Genomic DNA, 13,788 nt, shown 5'->3' with positions numbered 1-13,788 from the left:
CCTCATTTCTCGGATTCGGATCTAATAGAATGATTCTAATCGGGTTTTAACCGAATCCGATAAGAGGTGATGATTTCGGGTTTAACCCGGATCCGATATCCGCCATACTGAGCGCTTTATAACATTTCGTGTCTCACTCGTCGATGAGCGTTGGCGTGCGGAGGGCTTCGTCACTGTTCGGTGAGGTAGGGCAGCGAAACCCTAGATCTTGGTTTGAATGGGATTTGCGTGTTTTTCTTTGGAATTAGGTGGTTTTTCTATCGATTTTAGTAGGTTTTCTTTTGATCTTTGTCTTAGATGGCTACTGAGAACAAGCCCGCGGCGGTGGAGGAGGCAAAGATGGATCTTTTTGAGGATGATGATGAGTTTGAGGAGTTTGATTTCGATGAAGGTAACATTGTTTTTTTCTTTTTAATTCATAGTTTTATTGATTGATTCGGATCGAGTTAGAATGAAATTTGTAGGATTTGATGTGTGGTTAGGTTTCTGGATGGATTTCTGTTGACTTTGAACGAAGTTTAACTGCTTGATCTGTTGCAATGTTGAATTATGCTTTAAATCCTTGTTGAAAGAATGGAAAACTTTCTTGTATAGATATCATCTTGGGTTATATGTGAATGATTTTTCTTATCTAATTCTCATCTAAGTATAGTGTGTTTACCACTTAAATTTATAAGCAAGTGGTAAATTATTCTTTTGGAAGGTTAGCGGGAGTACATTATGGAACATATGCTTGATTAGCGTGGACTGATAACTTTAATTTGCGCCAATTTTTTTACCTTAATGCTAGTGATTTTTGATTTGTACTCCAGCAGATTTTTGATTTATGGATGGGTTTTGGAGTACTCCGGATCAGTCTACATTAATAAAATTCAAAACTTTGCAATTGTTCTGATTTGTGCTGTTCTCCTAGTAATATATCAACTATGATCTAGTTATAACCCTTAAGAAGTATTTGTTCTTCTGACACTTTAGTTTTCCAGTCAATCCTCTGTTGCAAAAGATAGACAGCCCAGTGTCAAGAGTGAGAATTAAACAAGTAAAGCAAAATTGGTAGGAATTATACTGTCTTAAGTGATGGAAGAGCCATTCATCATGGTCCTGCCCACAATCCACCTTTGGCACAATTCTGTAATTGTAGCAAACCAGGATTGTAGCCCTTCCTGCACATATCACTCATTCACGTGCCATCATCTGGTTTTCAACTTGCAAACTACTTAAGGCAAATGTGTTTAGAGGACATTGAATTCACTCAATTTTAAAAACATTGCTTAACTATATGAATCTGTCAGCCTAGTTACATTCAGACGCAGGCTTATGATCATCTCTATATTTTTCTCTAGGATATTATTAGAATGAATAGACAAAGGGACTCCTTCAATCCTGTTGGTTGGACTACATTTTATATGAACTGGCTTTCTCCTGTTGTTAATATTTTGTTAATTTTATTCTCATATATAACATATTCCATGGGTGAATTAGACCTCTGATTTGGCATCCTGTTTTTTTTCACAGAGTGGGATGACAAGGAGGAGGGCAAAGAAGGATTGCAGCAATGGGAGGACGATTGGGATGATGATGATGTGAATGACGACTTCTCCCTGCAGTTGAGGAGGGAGCTAGAGAGCTATGCAGAGAAAAAATAGCCTGTCCAATCCCTGGAACTTATAGAACAATATGAATCATCATCTCTGCAAGCAATTCCTTTTCCCACTTTCACTGGACTATGTTTTTTGGACTTGTGTAGAATGTTGCTTCTTGTTGCAACATTTACAATTCCTATTGACAGTTATGTTTCAAATTTCATGTGAAATCAAGATGTGTGCCAAACACTAGTTTCTTCAACTTCTTGATGTGAATGAAGTACTGTTGTTACACTAGTAGGTCAACATGTGGAGTTGCCGGGAGAAAGATCCTATGTTTACTTGTAAAGACTTAATACACAATTTTTTCTCTCTTATTTAATGTGAGACTTTTCACTTCACCCTTTTTTTAACAAAATCTTAAATCTAATTACAGTGGTAAATCTCATCTAAACAGGGTTATTTGATGTGAGAGACAATTCACTTCATCTCTTTTAATAAAATCTTAAAATCTAGGTTTTACACGGCAATCAATTTTTTCTTCCGCTCAATAATTTGATATCAATCTGGCTGTAATCATGACAATATCATTGGAATCTTTCCTATTTACACAAGAAGAAATTGCAATTTTATTTCTTTCTTGTAAAGCTCTGCAGAACCTAAATGGCAAATATTCTACTGGCCCAGCTGGTCAATTTTCAAGCTTTTTGCATGCGCCATCACATCACACAGGGGCAAACATAATGGTGTGCTTTCATAAGCATAAAGTGCAAGCAAACTATAGTTTGCTTTATAATAATATTCTTCAATGAGATAAGTCCAAAAGGAATCAGAACATCCTTAATTTTTCAGATCAGCCAATTAAAACATATTGAGCCCTGCTAGGCTGCTATTAGCTAATAACTCTCTTCTATTTGTGAAGCAATATAGGACCCACAAAAAATATCATTAGCAAACCTGACTTTTTCTTTCTTATTTTCATTGCCTAGTAATGACTCACAGTATGAATCTCCTCTCAGCTGCATCATAAATCTCTGCAAGAGTTCTCTTCACTTCATCATCAGCAAACACGAATTCAATGACATTTCGAGATAGCTGGTACACTTGTTCCTTGTTGAACTCTTTGAAATTTTCTCGGCAAAGAGAAGGAACATTATCAGTTGAAGTTCAGTTAGTAACTTAATTTACGTTCTTTGACTTACCGAATGTGGAAGCAGCAAGATAATACTCATTTGACAGAGTGGTTGAAAACAATCCGACATCATCAGTGCATAGCGATACCGGGTGCTTTGCTTTGTAAAGATCAGCTACATGGAAATCAATACCAAATGTATCAATCCTGTTTCAAATAATTCAATTTGGGATAGTTAGCTTGACATTATAGGACTAACCAAAATGATGCTCTTTGAATGAAGTGATGCGTTCAGTTCGGAGATTGGATGTCAAACATATCTCAACCTGAAGGAGTAAATAACCATTACCAAAATATAACGCTGTAAACGAGGAATGGTTCTTGCAGTGTCTTGCTCATGAGTATTAAATCAAAATAATATGAGTTAGTGAAACTATAACTGGAATTTTTGAGACTTTTAACTTTTCCCAGTGTTCCTCTTCCAGGTAGCAAGCATGCCCAATCCTCTGAGGATAGAAGTCCAGCATTGAATGTATTTCTCTGTTGTTACGTACCTGGAATCACAAAGTTGCTAATTAAGAATACGAAATAGATTTACAAACTAACACAGAATCTCAATATTTTCACACCTCTCCGCAGTGAAGAGTAACTTGAAGCCCCTTTTGCTTAGCATATTGCAGAGCTGGTAGGAAAGTTTGCCTAACATGCAAATACAGAACAAGCATTATCTTTTCTAGATGCAATACTAATTCAAATTATCGATGGCATGCTTAATGTGTTTACCATTCTCCAACTTCCGGGTTACCAGAAAGATCGATTCCAATTACTCCCTTGTCTTTCATTTCCAATGCTAGATTGACCTGTCAAATGAAAAGCCAAGGCGTATTAGTTGAATTCAGAATACTGAAAAGATTAAATCATGCGGAGTGAAGTGAAACCAAGCAGCTTTCAGAGAATGTGACAAATTCAGGAAAAAATAAAAATAAAAGCCAGCATACTGTTTCCATTGCTGCTGCAGTTGTCTCACGACGGTCAATACTCAGTAGAAGGCGAACAAATATTTTCTTTCTTTGAGTTTGATTATATGTAACTTCATTTGGTAGAAAATTTGTTAAATTTCTAGCATTCACGGTGGAAGGAAGAAAAGCAACTTCAACACTGTCGACGGCTGTTAAACCATCAATAACTGCTTCCACGTAGGAACGCTTGGTCATTTCCTTCGCCTTGTTTTGCTGCTAGAAATTGTTTTATGAAAAACATGATATGCTGAATTGTTAATAGGATTTGCCAGACATACAATACCTTTGGTGTTGTTCTTAGCTCCAAATAAACAACATTCTCAGCTGCAAAATCTTCAACAACCTGTGCAAAAGCATGATTAAAAAAACGCAAAGTATGAGAACTATTTAAGAGTGCATTATCAGACATACTTCCTGTGTGATTCTTGTCACAGTTGCATGATCAGTTGTAATTTTGTGATATATATCGAAAAGTCGGAAACACTCTTTTAAAGACCGGCCTCCTGCATAGTAGCAAGGTAAAATTTAACTAGTAGTTGCAGATTGTTCACCATGCAACAAGGTTAATGAAAGTGATAATTCTAGGAATTTTAATTTGCTTATCTTTGTAGAATAATACAAAGTTTAGGAAGTAGAAGTTTTGGGTATGCATCTGTAAATAAGTTTCTACAGCTCAGTGAATGACAAACGGTGAGCTGTCTTGGAATGGTTATAATTCAATGGCAATAAAATTAATTTGGCCATGAAGATCAATACGGATGGTATGGACCTTGACATAATAACAACCAAATAAAGCCATACAGAATTAAAAACATCAGATCAAAAAAGTACAAGCAATAATGTATAGAGGCAATCATAAAAGTATTTTCAAATCAAACCCAGGCTTTCTTCAAAGATCATATGTAATTATGGGATGCACTAGTAGTTTTTTTTGCTTTTCTCAAGTTGATTTCTCTTTCAGTTATTGTTGTTTCTTTACTTCTGTTTTACTTTGTAATTTTAATCTCCTTAATAAATAGCTTGAGAGCTCCTTTTCCTCAAAAGATCATATGTAATCTGTGGGCATGAACTAGATTTAGTCTACGTACTCCTTTTTATCAGACCCTCCACCTCAGAGAAATCAATAGCACCTTGCTCGCCCAGAACTTTCGCAAGCTCTCTGTAAATTGAAATTGGAAAACCATTAAAAATAGAACAAAAGAATCATTACGGAAGTGTTTTTATTATTGTTGTTATTATCCTCCATGACAAGCAAATGTGCAAACTTTTCCACTCACAAGTAGGAAAAATTTCAAAATAATTAATAGCTCAAAACCAATTCCCTTTCATTCAACATCAAAGACTTCATGAACAACACCAATAACATGGGCCAAATGCTGTTATTATAATGCACTAGGAGCAATCAAACTCACCCCAATTGGAATAAGACCCTTAAAGGTCTCAACTTTATAGCTTGGAAACACATAACACCAAAAAGAAAGAACAAAGCCATTGCCTTTTAAGGAAAAAAAGACAAGAGAAACGAAACAATAGATGAACTTAAACTAGAAAGAGATTAAAACACAAGAGAATGATAAGAAAACTAGACCATCTAACAAAACCAGCAATCATTCACAAGGAATGCAGAGATAAAACCAGAAGAAGAGGAAAAGGCTCACAGAAGAGTGGAGTCCCTGACAGAGCCATTGAGGTGGGCGTGAAGCTCAATTTTTGGCAGCTCCCTGCACAGCTCTTCCATCTCCATCTCTCCCTCAGCTTCTTCTCCCTCGTTTGGGCAATAAAGCAGGATCCTTTACCTCACTGAAGGAGAGAAAGAGAGATAAATATCCAACTCTGAAGAACAAAGAGGGAAGAGGGCAAGAGGCTGAGAGACCTCTTCATATAGGCCTGTTTCTTCTATCTGGAAATGTCCATAATACCCTCATGGTTCTTTCTATTTACAATGCCGTTAGAAAGCCTAAAATTTGAAATCTCAATGGTGGGAAGTCAGTACTTTATTCACTGTTTCTCTCTGATGAACTATGAAATCATATACAAAAAGTTAGCATTCTTTTTATTAATCAGAAACTCTTAAGAGAAAAGAATAAGATGATATCGAAAAAGTCGAGATTTTTTTTTTTTTTTTTCCATTTCTTTTCTTTCTAATTACTCCACAACAAGTGACTGTCATTCTCAAGTTAATGTTGGAGTTCCTAATAAAGGAGAGCATATGAGTTGGATCCCATGTTAAGTGCTTCTTTTAAAAACCAAGCACAATTGGACTAGTGAGTATAATGCTCTATATAATATGCACTTGAACTGAACTTTCAAACTCCAATAGTTCATAAACTCATAGTCTAATTTAATCATGTGAGTACTTGAAGAAAGTTTCAATAAGAAAAGTAGAAAGCTTCCTAAAACTTCATTTAAGAACATTTGACTTGTGGACTAATGGAGGTTGTATATATGTGGTGGTTGAGATGGCAAAGAGACATCAAACTTTTCCAAGTTTCGTGTGTTTTTTTTTTAAGTGGAAAAGTCAAATGATTCCTTCATTTGACCAAACTCCTCTATGGACATGCATAATTTCATCAGTGAGGTAGTTGGCATTCAACTTAGTATCTGAAAAGGTCATAAGACCTTTAGCTTGAAGGCCATTGAGGTGGTTGGCAAGAATTGAAATATTTATCTGTTCTTAAAAGCTGATGAAATGAACACTTAAAATGTAATAATTTTTTTTACAACTTATCAGAGTTTTGCATCTGTACTCTTGAGTTATTTTAATTAAGGGACCATATAATTGAAGTTCTTGGCAACACGTTATGAAGGGCCCTCTCTTATGCAAATGGGCAGTGTTTTCCAGTAGATTGACAAAGACTGCTTCAATAGCAAGTTAGCAACTAAAATAAATGGTTACATTCTTTATCAGACCCACAATAAATTATGGCATACCTTCAAACTCCACGTTTCCATTTACGAAGGATTCAAATATAGATTATGTGATCAAATTATCAAAGATATGTCTGTTAGAAAATGGAAATGTGATGGAGATGGTGTTTTGTCAAATATAGAGGTGGTGTTTTCCCCTCAATTCACATATCTGTGGCCTTTTACATCAGTTTTTCCCTTTCTTCGATTATGTTTTGCTTTTTATCATGCCTTCATTGAATTCTGAACAATCATCATGATTAAGGTTCAATTAACGTGATCAAACTTAAGAAACATGTTTGTATATTGATAGTTTGTCAGACTCCATTAAATCATGAATGTATGACTGTAATAGTAACAGTAATACCTTGTTATGATCCTTTATTCATCATCACTGCTCTGACTGTATGAAATTCATGCTTCAGTTTCATTTTCATTCAGCCATAATTGCAAATTTACATGGATCAGTAATAGTCATCGAGACAGAGGCACTAGAGTTGCAGTCCCATTCATTCATGCTCTAGCTTTTATAGTAAATGTTCATAGCCACAGAGGCAGGGGATATCACAGTATCAGGATCAAATCAAGGACCACCATATTTCAGTGAACTGCAATCACAATTACTGCAGCTGAACACTGTTGTTCTTGAGCACTCTGTCATTCGTCGAAGCCTTGCACACATGAGTTTTCTGCAATGATTATAATTCCATTAAATTAGTTCACAAGGTCTGACTATTCCTGTTGATCTCACAGAATTGCACTCTCCCCTGACAAGAGAGCATTTCATATTAATCTCATCTTTTGTATTAACATTCACACACAATGAAAAGGCAGTATTTAACAGTGGTTAGCAAAAGAAGCTCTGAGAAAAATCTAAGAGAGAGCAGCAAAAGAAAGCAAAGGATGGGGAAACAGAAAGGTGTTGCTTTAGTCAATGCAGTGATTAGAGGACTGGAAAGAAGTGATTGGATTAGAGGTCTGTGAAATGGAGAGCTGATGTGTTTTTTAAGGGAATTATTGCACGAATATTCAAAGTGTATCTTGATGTTTGTCAAATGATAAAGAGAGCAGATCTTTGGATTTGTTATTATTCTCAGATATTGGACAAGAGGAGGATCTGATTAGTTAGACCTCATGTTCACTCAATGAAGAATTGTATAAGCTATAATAAGGTTGTTTTCATAGCCCACAGATACACATGTGAGCAAGATAATTAAGTGTTTAATATAGATAAGTACATAACTGATGTTTGTTTAATATAGATAATTAAACTATTTAATATAGATAACTACTGATTGTGAAGATAAGATCAAAACTATTCACTTGGAAAGGATCAAATCAGGAGGGACTTCTTTTTGTTGGGCCTATAATTAGCTAACCCCAGGCCTTAAGTGATTCTATAAATCCAAAAAGCAGGGATAGGTACAGTGAATCTCAAAGAGTTTAATACTGCCTTCTTCTGGAATGGAATATTTGAATGCTTGCAACCATTCAAGTCTTGCATCTCCTCACAAATTCAAGGTGGTTCAACTACTCCTTTTTTGGTTTGACAAATGGGTCAATAATTATGCACTTTAGGGACACTCAACAGCTTTTAAAAGCCATACAGGACTTGGCGAACTTATTGTATTAGCCTCTAACACATGTTGATTTAGCAATAATAGATAGAATTTCAAGAAATTGTCCATAAACTCCTAGGAGCAACAGAATACTCGCTCTAGAAAATTTGGTCGCTAGAAAATGTAATAAGTTCCTAACAACCACTTGTGAATTCTGTTAAGTGGCTGTAGAAATAGTTGACCATTTGCTCCTTTTTATGTCCATTCGTGACTTGAATTTGGCACTTTTTCATAATAATCTTTCACCTTAATTTCTACCCCACCAATCTCTCTACAAGAGATCCAAGTTTCCTCAATCTCACAAAGAAGTTGGTGATCTTTTTACAATGGCAATACTTAGAATATTTGGATAGAAAAAATGCTTTCATGTTCCATGAAAATGCAAATTCTGATTGTTCTTTAATTTTTATTAAAATTATTCATATGTTCTTGTCATTGTTTTATAGCAACACCTGAGGTAAAGAAAACATGATTGAAGGATCCAACTGCTACAGCAAAGCACAATTTGGGGTTTCTAAGATCATATTTAAAACTAAGTGATCAGAAAAATAGGACAATTAGAGCACATCTGTCGCCCTTGAGTGTTCCGGGTTTATTTTACTTTATTTTATATTTTTGAGTTGTAGCTCTTGTTATTATTGTAGCTTTGTGTTTCTCTCTTCTCTTTTGTTGATGGTTCTCCTCCGCCATCACTGCTAGTGGCATGTTTTTTTTATTTCTATGTTTTAGTTTATACTATGCTCTTCTATAATTAATTTTATGGTTTATTCATATTTAAAAAAAATAGTTTAATTAAGGTATTTTTTTACTTATTACTCCCTTGAAAAGTCTAGGTTTTGTAGCCAAGCTAACTTTTGAGTTTAGGCCATTGAATATTGGACTTTAGGGAATACATCAATTTTGTCCATATAAATTTTTTGGTATTTATTTTTATTTATGGATGGTAGTGGGGTAAGAATGGCCACCAAGGACAGAGATGCCCTATCTTGACTCCCAAATCTTTGTCTTGTCAAGACATGTTGACATTTTGACTTGTTCCATACCCGTAATTAATAGTAGCAAAAAATATTAATTAATGATTTTAATTAAAATTAAGTTAAATTAAATATTAATATTTTTTTAGATCTAAACTGTTTTAATAAGGCCCTTCTTTAAACAAGCATAAATCTATATATAATCATACAAACAATATATATATGTTCTTATTAATAGTTTCAAACTTCCAAAGTCAAAAAAATTAGAGAAAATGAACAAGTGAAACGGAGGAGTAAGTAAATAGATATTATATATATATATGTGTGTGTGTGTGGTGGTACAACCATATTTAAAAATTTAGAGAGAGTATATAACATTTCATCATATTAAGATCACAGTAGGGGGGACAATGCTCTTTCAGTTTCCAGTTTCAAATTACAAGAAAAGATTAGCCCTATCTCAACTCCATCCTCAAAACCCCTTAGAATCACATATATTTTTTAAAATACAATATAAAATTTTCCACTTCGTTATGTTATTTCACTTGGGAAAAAATTAAAGAATTGAGGTAACAGTAATGTTTGTATGTCACACATAGGTATGTGTAATTATATATAATTATATATAATTATATAATTATATATTAAAGACATTGGATTTGATTAAACTTGTAATCAAAGCTTGCATTAGAGGAGCTTTTATAGAGAACCTGTCTTTACTTAAAAAAAGAGCACACTCAACCACCACCGCACATCGCCAACGACCTTCGGGTCTATTGGTACACGGGTTACCGATAGAGCTCTCACCGAGTGGTGAGAGTTCGATTTCTTTCGAGGCACATTTCGGGAGTCGTGAATAGTATTTGTCATGCAGGTGGTTCCAACGCCAACGCGAGCATGGCCCCGTCCCCCACTTGTTCCACCGAGGCTCATGCACGTCCCCCGGGTCCTCAGTGGTTTCGCCCGCCCTCTTCCCCAAAAACCACCACCGCACATCCTCACTCTTTCTGAGAGCGGGGAGCCCAATTGGTGTCTTACCCAAACCGAGGGACCAAGATATATATATATATATATATATATATATATATATATATATATATATAAAATTATAAAATAAAATAAATCTCATGAAAATGTATTAAAATACGTGGTGCCCACTGCAATCTGCGTCCTTTGTTGCACGGATACTGAGTCGATCGATCATCTGTTTTTTAGGTGCCCTATGGCGAGAAATATCTGGGACCGCCTTGCTCGTCTTTTTTTCTTCCCACGTATTCCCTTTATCCCCGCTCGCACTTTTTGGTGTCTGCATCATGCGAAAGCTAGCCCTCTACCACTTTCATATGTCTTTTAATTGCTAGAGTGTTTTTTGGTAAATGTGACTGCTAAAAAAATAACTCAGTATTTTTCAACTCTGTTTGTCTTTTTCGTCTTTTAGTCTTGATTTCTTGTTTAATCGATTTTGCGGTTTATCCATTTTATATATAAAAAAAAAAAAACAGGGATTATTATGTAATTTTGAACTTCTTTGGGAGGGTTAGCGCCCTAAAGTTTCTGTTTTTGGTTTCACTGCCATCGGAGCCGCGAACGGAGAGAGCGAAGGCGGCCAAGGTGCCATCTTTTTCCCCCAAATCTCAGAGAAATGGTGTATTCTTTCTCATTCTTGATGGATTTTTGAGTACTGATCTTTTCTCTCGTTTTGTTTAGTCTCTTTTGGGAAGCCATGAATAGGCTTCGAAGTTCTAGGGCCATTGCTACGCCTCTGATTCGGAACCCTCAGGTTGTTCTTCCTTCCATCAATTGGAGTCTTTATTTTCTTAGAAAATTTGATTTTTTGATTAAAAAATAAGTTTTTTTTCATTGCAGATCATCTCTTCGTGGAACTCAAGATGTGCTACGGTTTTTCCTTATAGATTGCTCTCTACTGATGCTACAGTTTCAGGGCAAACTAATGAGGGTAAATCATCAGAAGGTTCTTCTTCATCTTCTTCTTCATCTTCAAACGAAGGAGGGAAGCCTGTCCGAGGAGGGGTCAGTAAAGTTTTTCATTTGCTTGTTTCTGAAAATGATTGTGATAAGTTCTAATTTGTTTTGATGAATTGATGATACAGCCTGTTTCTTGGTTGAGTCTTCTGTTGCTTATGGTGACTGGAGGAGGGATAATTGTTTACTATGATAATGAGAAGAAGCGGCATATTGAAGGTACTTCACTCTGGTGAGTAGGTGTAGGTAAATTGATCGGTAGGGGAAAAAAAATCTTTATTGTTTGATTTTATCTTGATGGTGTTGGTGTTATATTTCTATCAAGCTAATCATTTATCAGAAAAAAAAAATTTTGAAACTTAACATGAGGGTAGTGTGTGCTAGTGCATGTTTATGCTATGTAATTGAATTTGAACTCTGAATTCTGGAAATTATAATACAGTTTTGGTATTAATTGTGATATCTTTACTACTAATTCGCATATGGAAGTCTGATCTAGGGAAAAGATTATATTCTCGACGTGTTTCTTTCTCCTATATTGGTTCAAACATTTGTGATTCTAATACATGATTTAATTATCAACCTACTGAATCATGTTGGTGTCCTCTGCCATTTATTCTGATTCTGTTGTGCTATTAATTCGTTGATTTGTTTCTTCATGCTTGGGCTTTTGTTGCAGATCTGAAGAAGGGTTCAACTGAACCAAAGCAGGGACCATCAGCAGGAGTCGCTGCCATTGGTGGTCCATTCAACCTTGTGAACCAAGATGGAAAATCAGTAACTGAGAAAGACTTTCTGGGGAAGTGGACATTGATCTACTTTGGGTTCACTCATTGCCCTGATATTTGTCCTGATGAACTTCAAAAACTAGCTATTGCTGTTGACAAATTGAGTAAGTTAGAAACATCCTCATGTGTAGAATATTGCTTATATGTTAGAATGCTTTTACATGATATTCTGATCCAGCCATATTGTGATGCATAAGATATATGTGTGTGCTACTCTATGAGTATTTTTGGTACAAACTGATTTACCTATTCTTTGATAACATGTTGTAACTGAGCTTCATTATTTTTATTGTAAAAGATATATTTCTTGTGTTGGACACATGTTTTGGGCTTTTAGTAGTTTTCAGGGTATCCATTTTGGAATTTTTTTTTAATAATTAATAGATATTCTCTCTTCAATCCAAAGGAAAATTAGCTACTTTTACTAAGATGTATTTTTTTGGTTATGACTAGAAGACTAATATGCTCCTTTTGTGTATTCTATTCAGAAGAAAAATCTGGGATGGATATTGTGCCTGTATTCATTTCAGTGGATCCTGAGAGAGACACAGTTGAGCAAGTACACGAGTATGTAAAAGGTGTTTTTCTAACATTCAATCATAACTTTTTGTTTACTGATAACTAGGATTGTCTGTTTATTTGTCATGAAACAGTATATTAACCATGTCCACTAGTATATTATCCCCTATTTTGCATGCTTCTAATAATTCACTGTCGTTTATTTCAATTTGCAGAATTTCATCCAAACTTAGTTGGTTTAACTGGTACACCTGATGCTGTTAGACAAGCTGCTCGTGCTTATCGAGTCTACTATATGAAGACTGAGGAGGAGGGTTCTGATTATCTTGTTGATCACTCAATTGTCATGTAATATACTCATCTTTCTAGCTTCTCGGCATAGTCTATATTTGCATTCTTGCTAGTTTTTTTTTTTCTCATATGTTTTTTCTTCTTATTTCTCGATGATAATCATGACTGGAAAGCCTGTGTGAGAGATTATATGTCTACTTCTCCCCTTAACACAAATAATGTCAGTGTAGCTGTTGATATCTCTGCTACTGCTAGTAATCTCTGACTATTATCTGTTAGTTGTCAGCTTGGTGCATTTTCTTGTATATGTTTGAAGTTTGAACTGATAAGTGAAGTTAGTGTGCAAATAAATTACATAGAAACTAGATGGCACATATTCTAAAAAGCATCAGAAAATCAGAGTGAACACCGAGTAATAGGTTGTAGTGCTCGTATGATTAGACTGAAATTATTCAATATTTGTAGAGTTTGTATTTACTGATAAATGTTAATCCATTGTCAGGTACTTGATGAGCCCAAACATGGAGTTTGTGAAATTTTTTGGCAAGAACTACGACGCAGATGCTCTAGCTGAAGGAATAGCTAAAGAGATAACAGTGCATAAAGGCCAATGAAAGGGTGGTTTCTTGTCTTCTAACCTTGCCAACATTATGAGTTTTGCTTGATAGAATTTGTCTCTTCATGAGCTTGGATTTGTCATCTTGGTATTTGATGATTTCTGAGGACTATTCCATAAATGTAACCAAAATACACTGAGTATATTTGAATTTCATCTGTTTATGTGTTGCAATATTATGTGTTGCAATTGTCTAGCTATGATAGTCTTGCCTTGTCATAGGTATAGTTTGCATTACCCTCTAAATAAAAATTGAATAAATAAATAAATAATGTAATTATAGTTAAAAAAAAGAAAAGAAAAAGAAAAAGGCAAAAGTTGACGGTGAAACAATGCTACGTTGTTTATCCATCTTTA

The 13,788-nt window shown here is 35.0% G+C and overlaps 3 protein-coding genes across 3 annotated transcripts; 2 read left to right on the top strand and 1 right to left on the bottom strand.

The window, feature by feature from the left end:
- Window positions 1–98: 98 nt before the first annotated feature.
- On the top strand, window positions 99–1,880 carry LOC120276930 (protein DELETION OF SUV3 SUPPRESSOR 1(I)-like). Its single transcript, XM_039283672.1, has 3 exons — window positions 99–185; window positions 298–391; window positions 1,516–1,880. Exons 1-3 carry the CDS (start codon window positions 144–146, stop codon window positions 1,644–1,646), a joined length of 267 nt encoding a protein of 88 aa, XP_039139606.1. The 5' UTR covers window positions 99–143; the 3' UTR covers window positions 1,647–1,880.
- Window positions 1,881–2,327: 447 nt separating this feature from the next.
- LOC120276892 (N6-mAMP deaminase) lies at window positions 2,328–5,583 on the bottom strand. The gene is made up of 11 exons (XM_039283627.1): window positions 5,393–5,583; window positions 4,823–4,893; window positions 4,146–4,237; window positions 4,018–4,077; window positions 3,714–3,947; window positions 3,499–3,575; window positions 3,345–3,414; window positions 3,156–3,269; window positions 2,975–3,041; window positions 2,786–2,890; window positions 2,328–2,704 (listed from the first exon to the last, which is right to left on the bottom strand). Exons 1-11 carry the CDS (start codon window positions 5,476–5,478, stop codon window positions 2,580–2,582), a joined length of 1,101 nt encoding a protein of 366 aa, XP_039139561.1. The 5' UTR covers window positions 5,479–5,583; the 3' UTR covers window positions 2,328–2,579.
- A 5,175-nt stretch (window positions 5,584–10,758) lies between these two features.
- LOC120276799 (protein SCO1 homolog 1, mitochondrial) lies at window positions 10,759–13,617 on the top strand. Its single transcript, XM_039283509.1, has 8 exons — window positions 10,759–10,845; window positions 10,942–11,014; window positions 11,101–11,265; window positions 11,346–11,436; window positions 11,897–12,109; window positions 12,494–12,583; window positions 12,740–12,872; window positions 13,318–13,617. Exons 2-8 carry the CDS (start codon window positions 10,958–10,960, stop codon window positions 13,427–13,429), a joined length of 861 nt encoding a protein of 286 aa, XP_039139443.1. The 5' UTR covers window positions 10,759–10,845; window positions 10,942–10,957; the 3' UTR covers window positions 13,430–13,617.
- Window positions 13,618–13,788: the final 171 nt, after the last annotated feature.

This window comes from Dioscorea cayenensis, chromosome 15 (assembly GCF_009730915.1).
Source record: "Dioscorea cayenensis subsp. rotundata cultivar TDr96_F1 chromosome 15, TDr96_F1_v2_PseudoChromosome.rev07_lg8_w22 25.fasta, whole genome shotgun sequence".
Lineage (NCBI taxonomy): Eukaryota > Viridiplantae > Streptophyta > Magnoliopsida > Dioscoreales > Dioscoreaceae > Dioscorea > Dioscorea cayenensis.
Note: the sequence above shows the minus strand (reverse complement) of the source record. Positions and strands in the feature narration are given on the sequence as shown.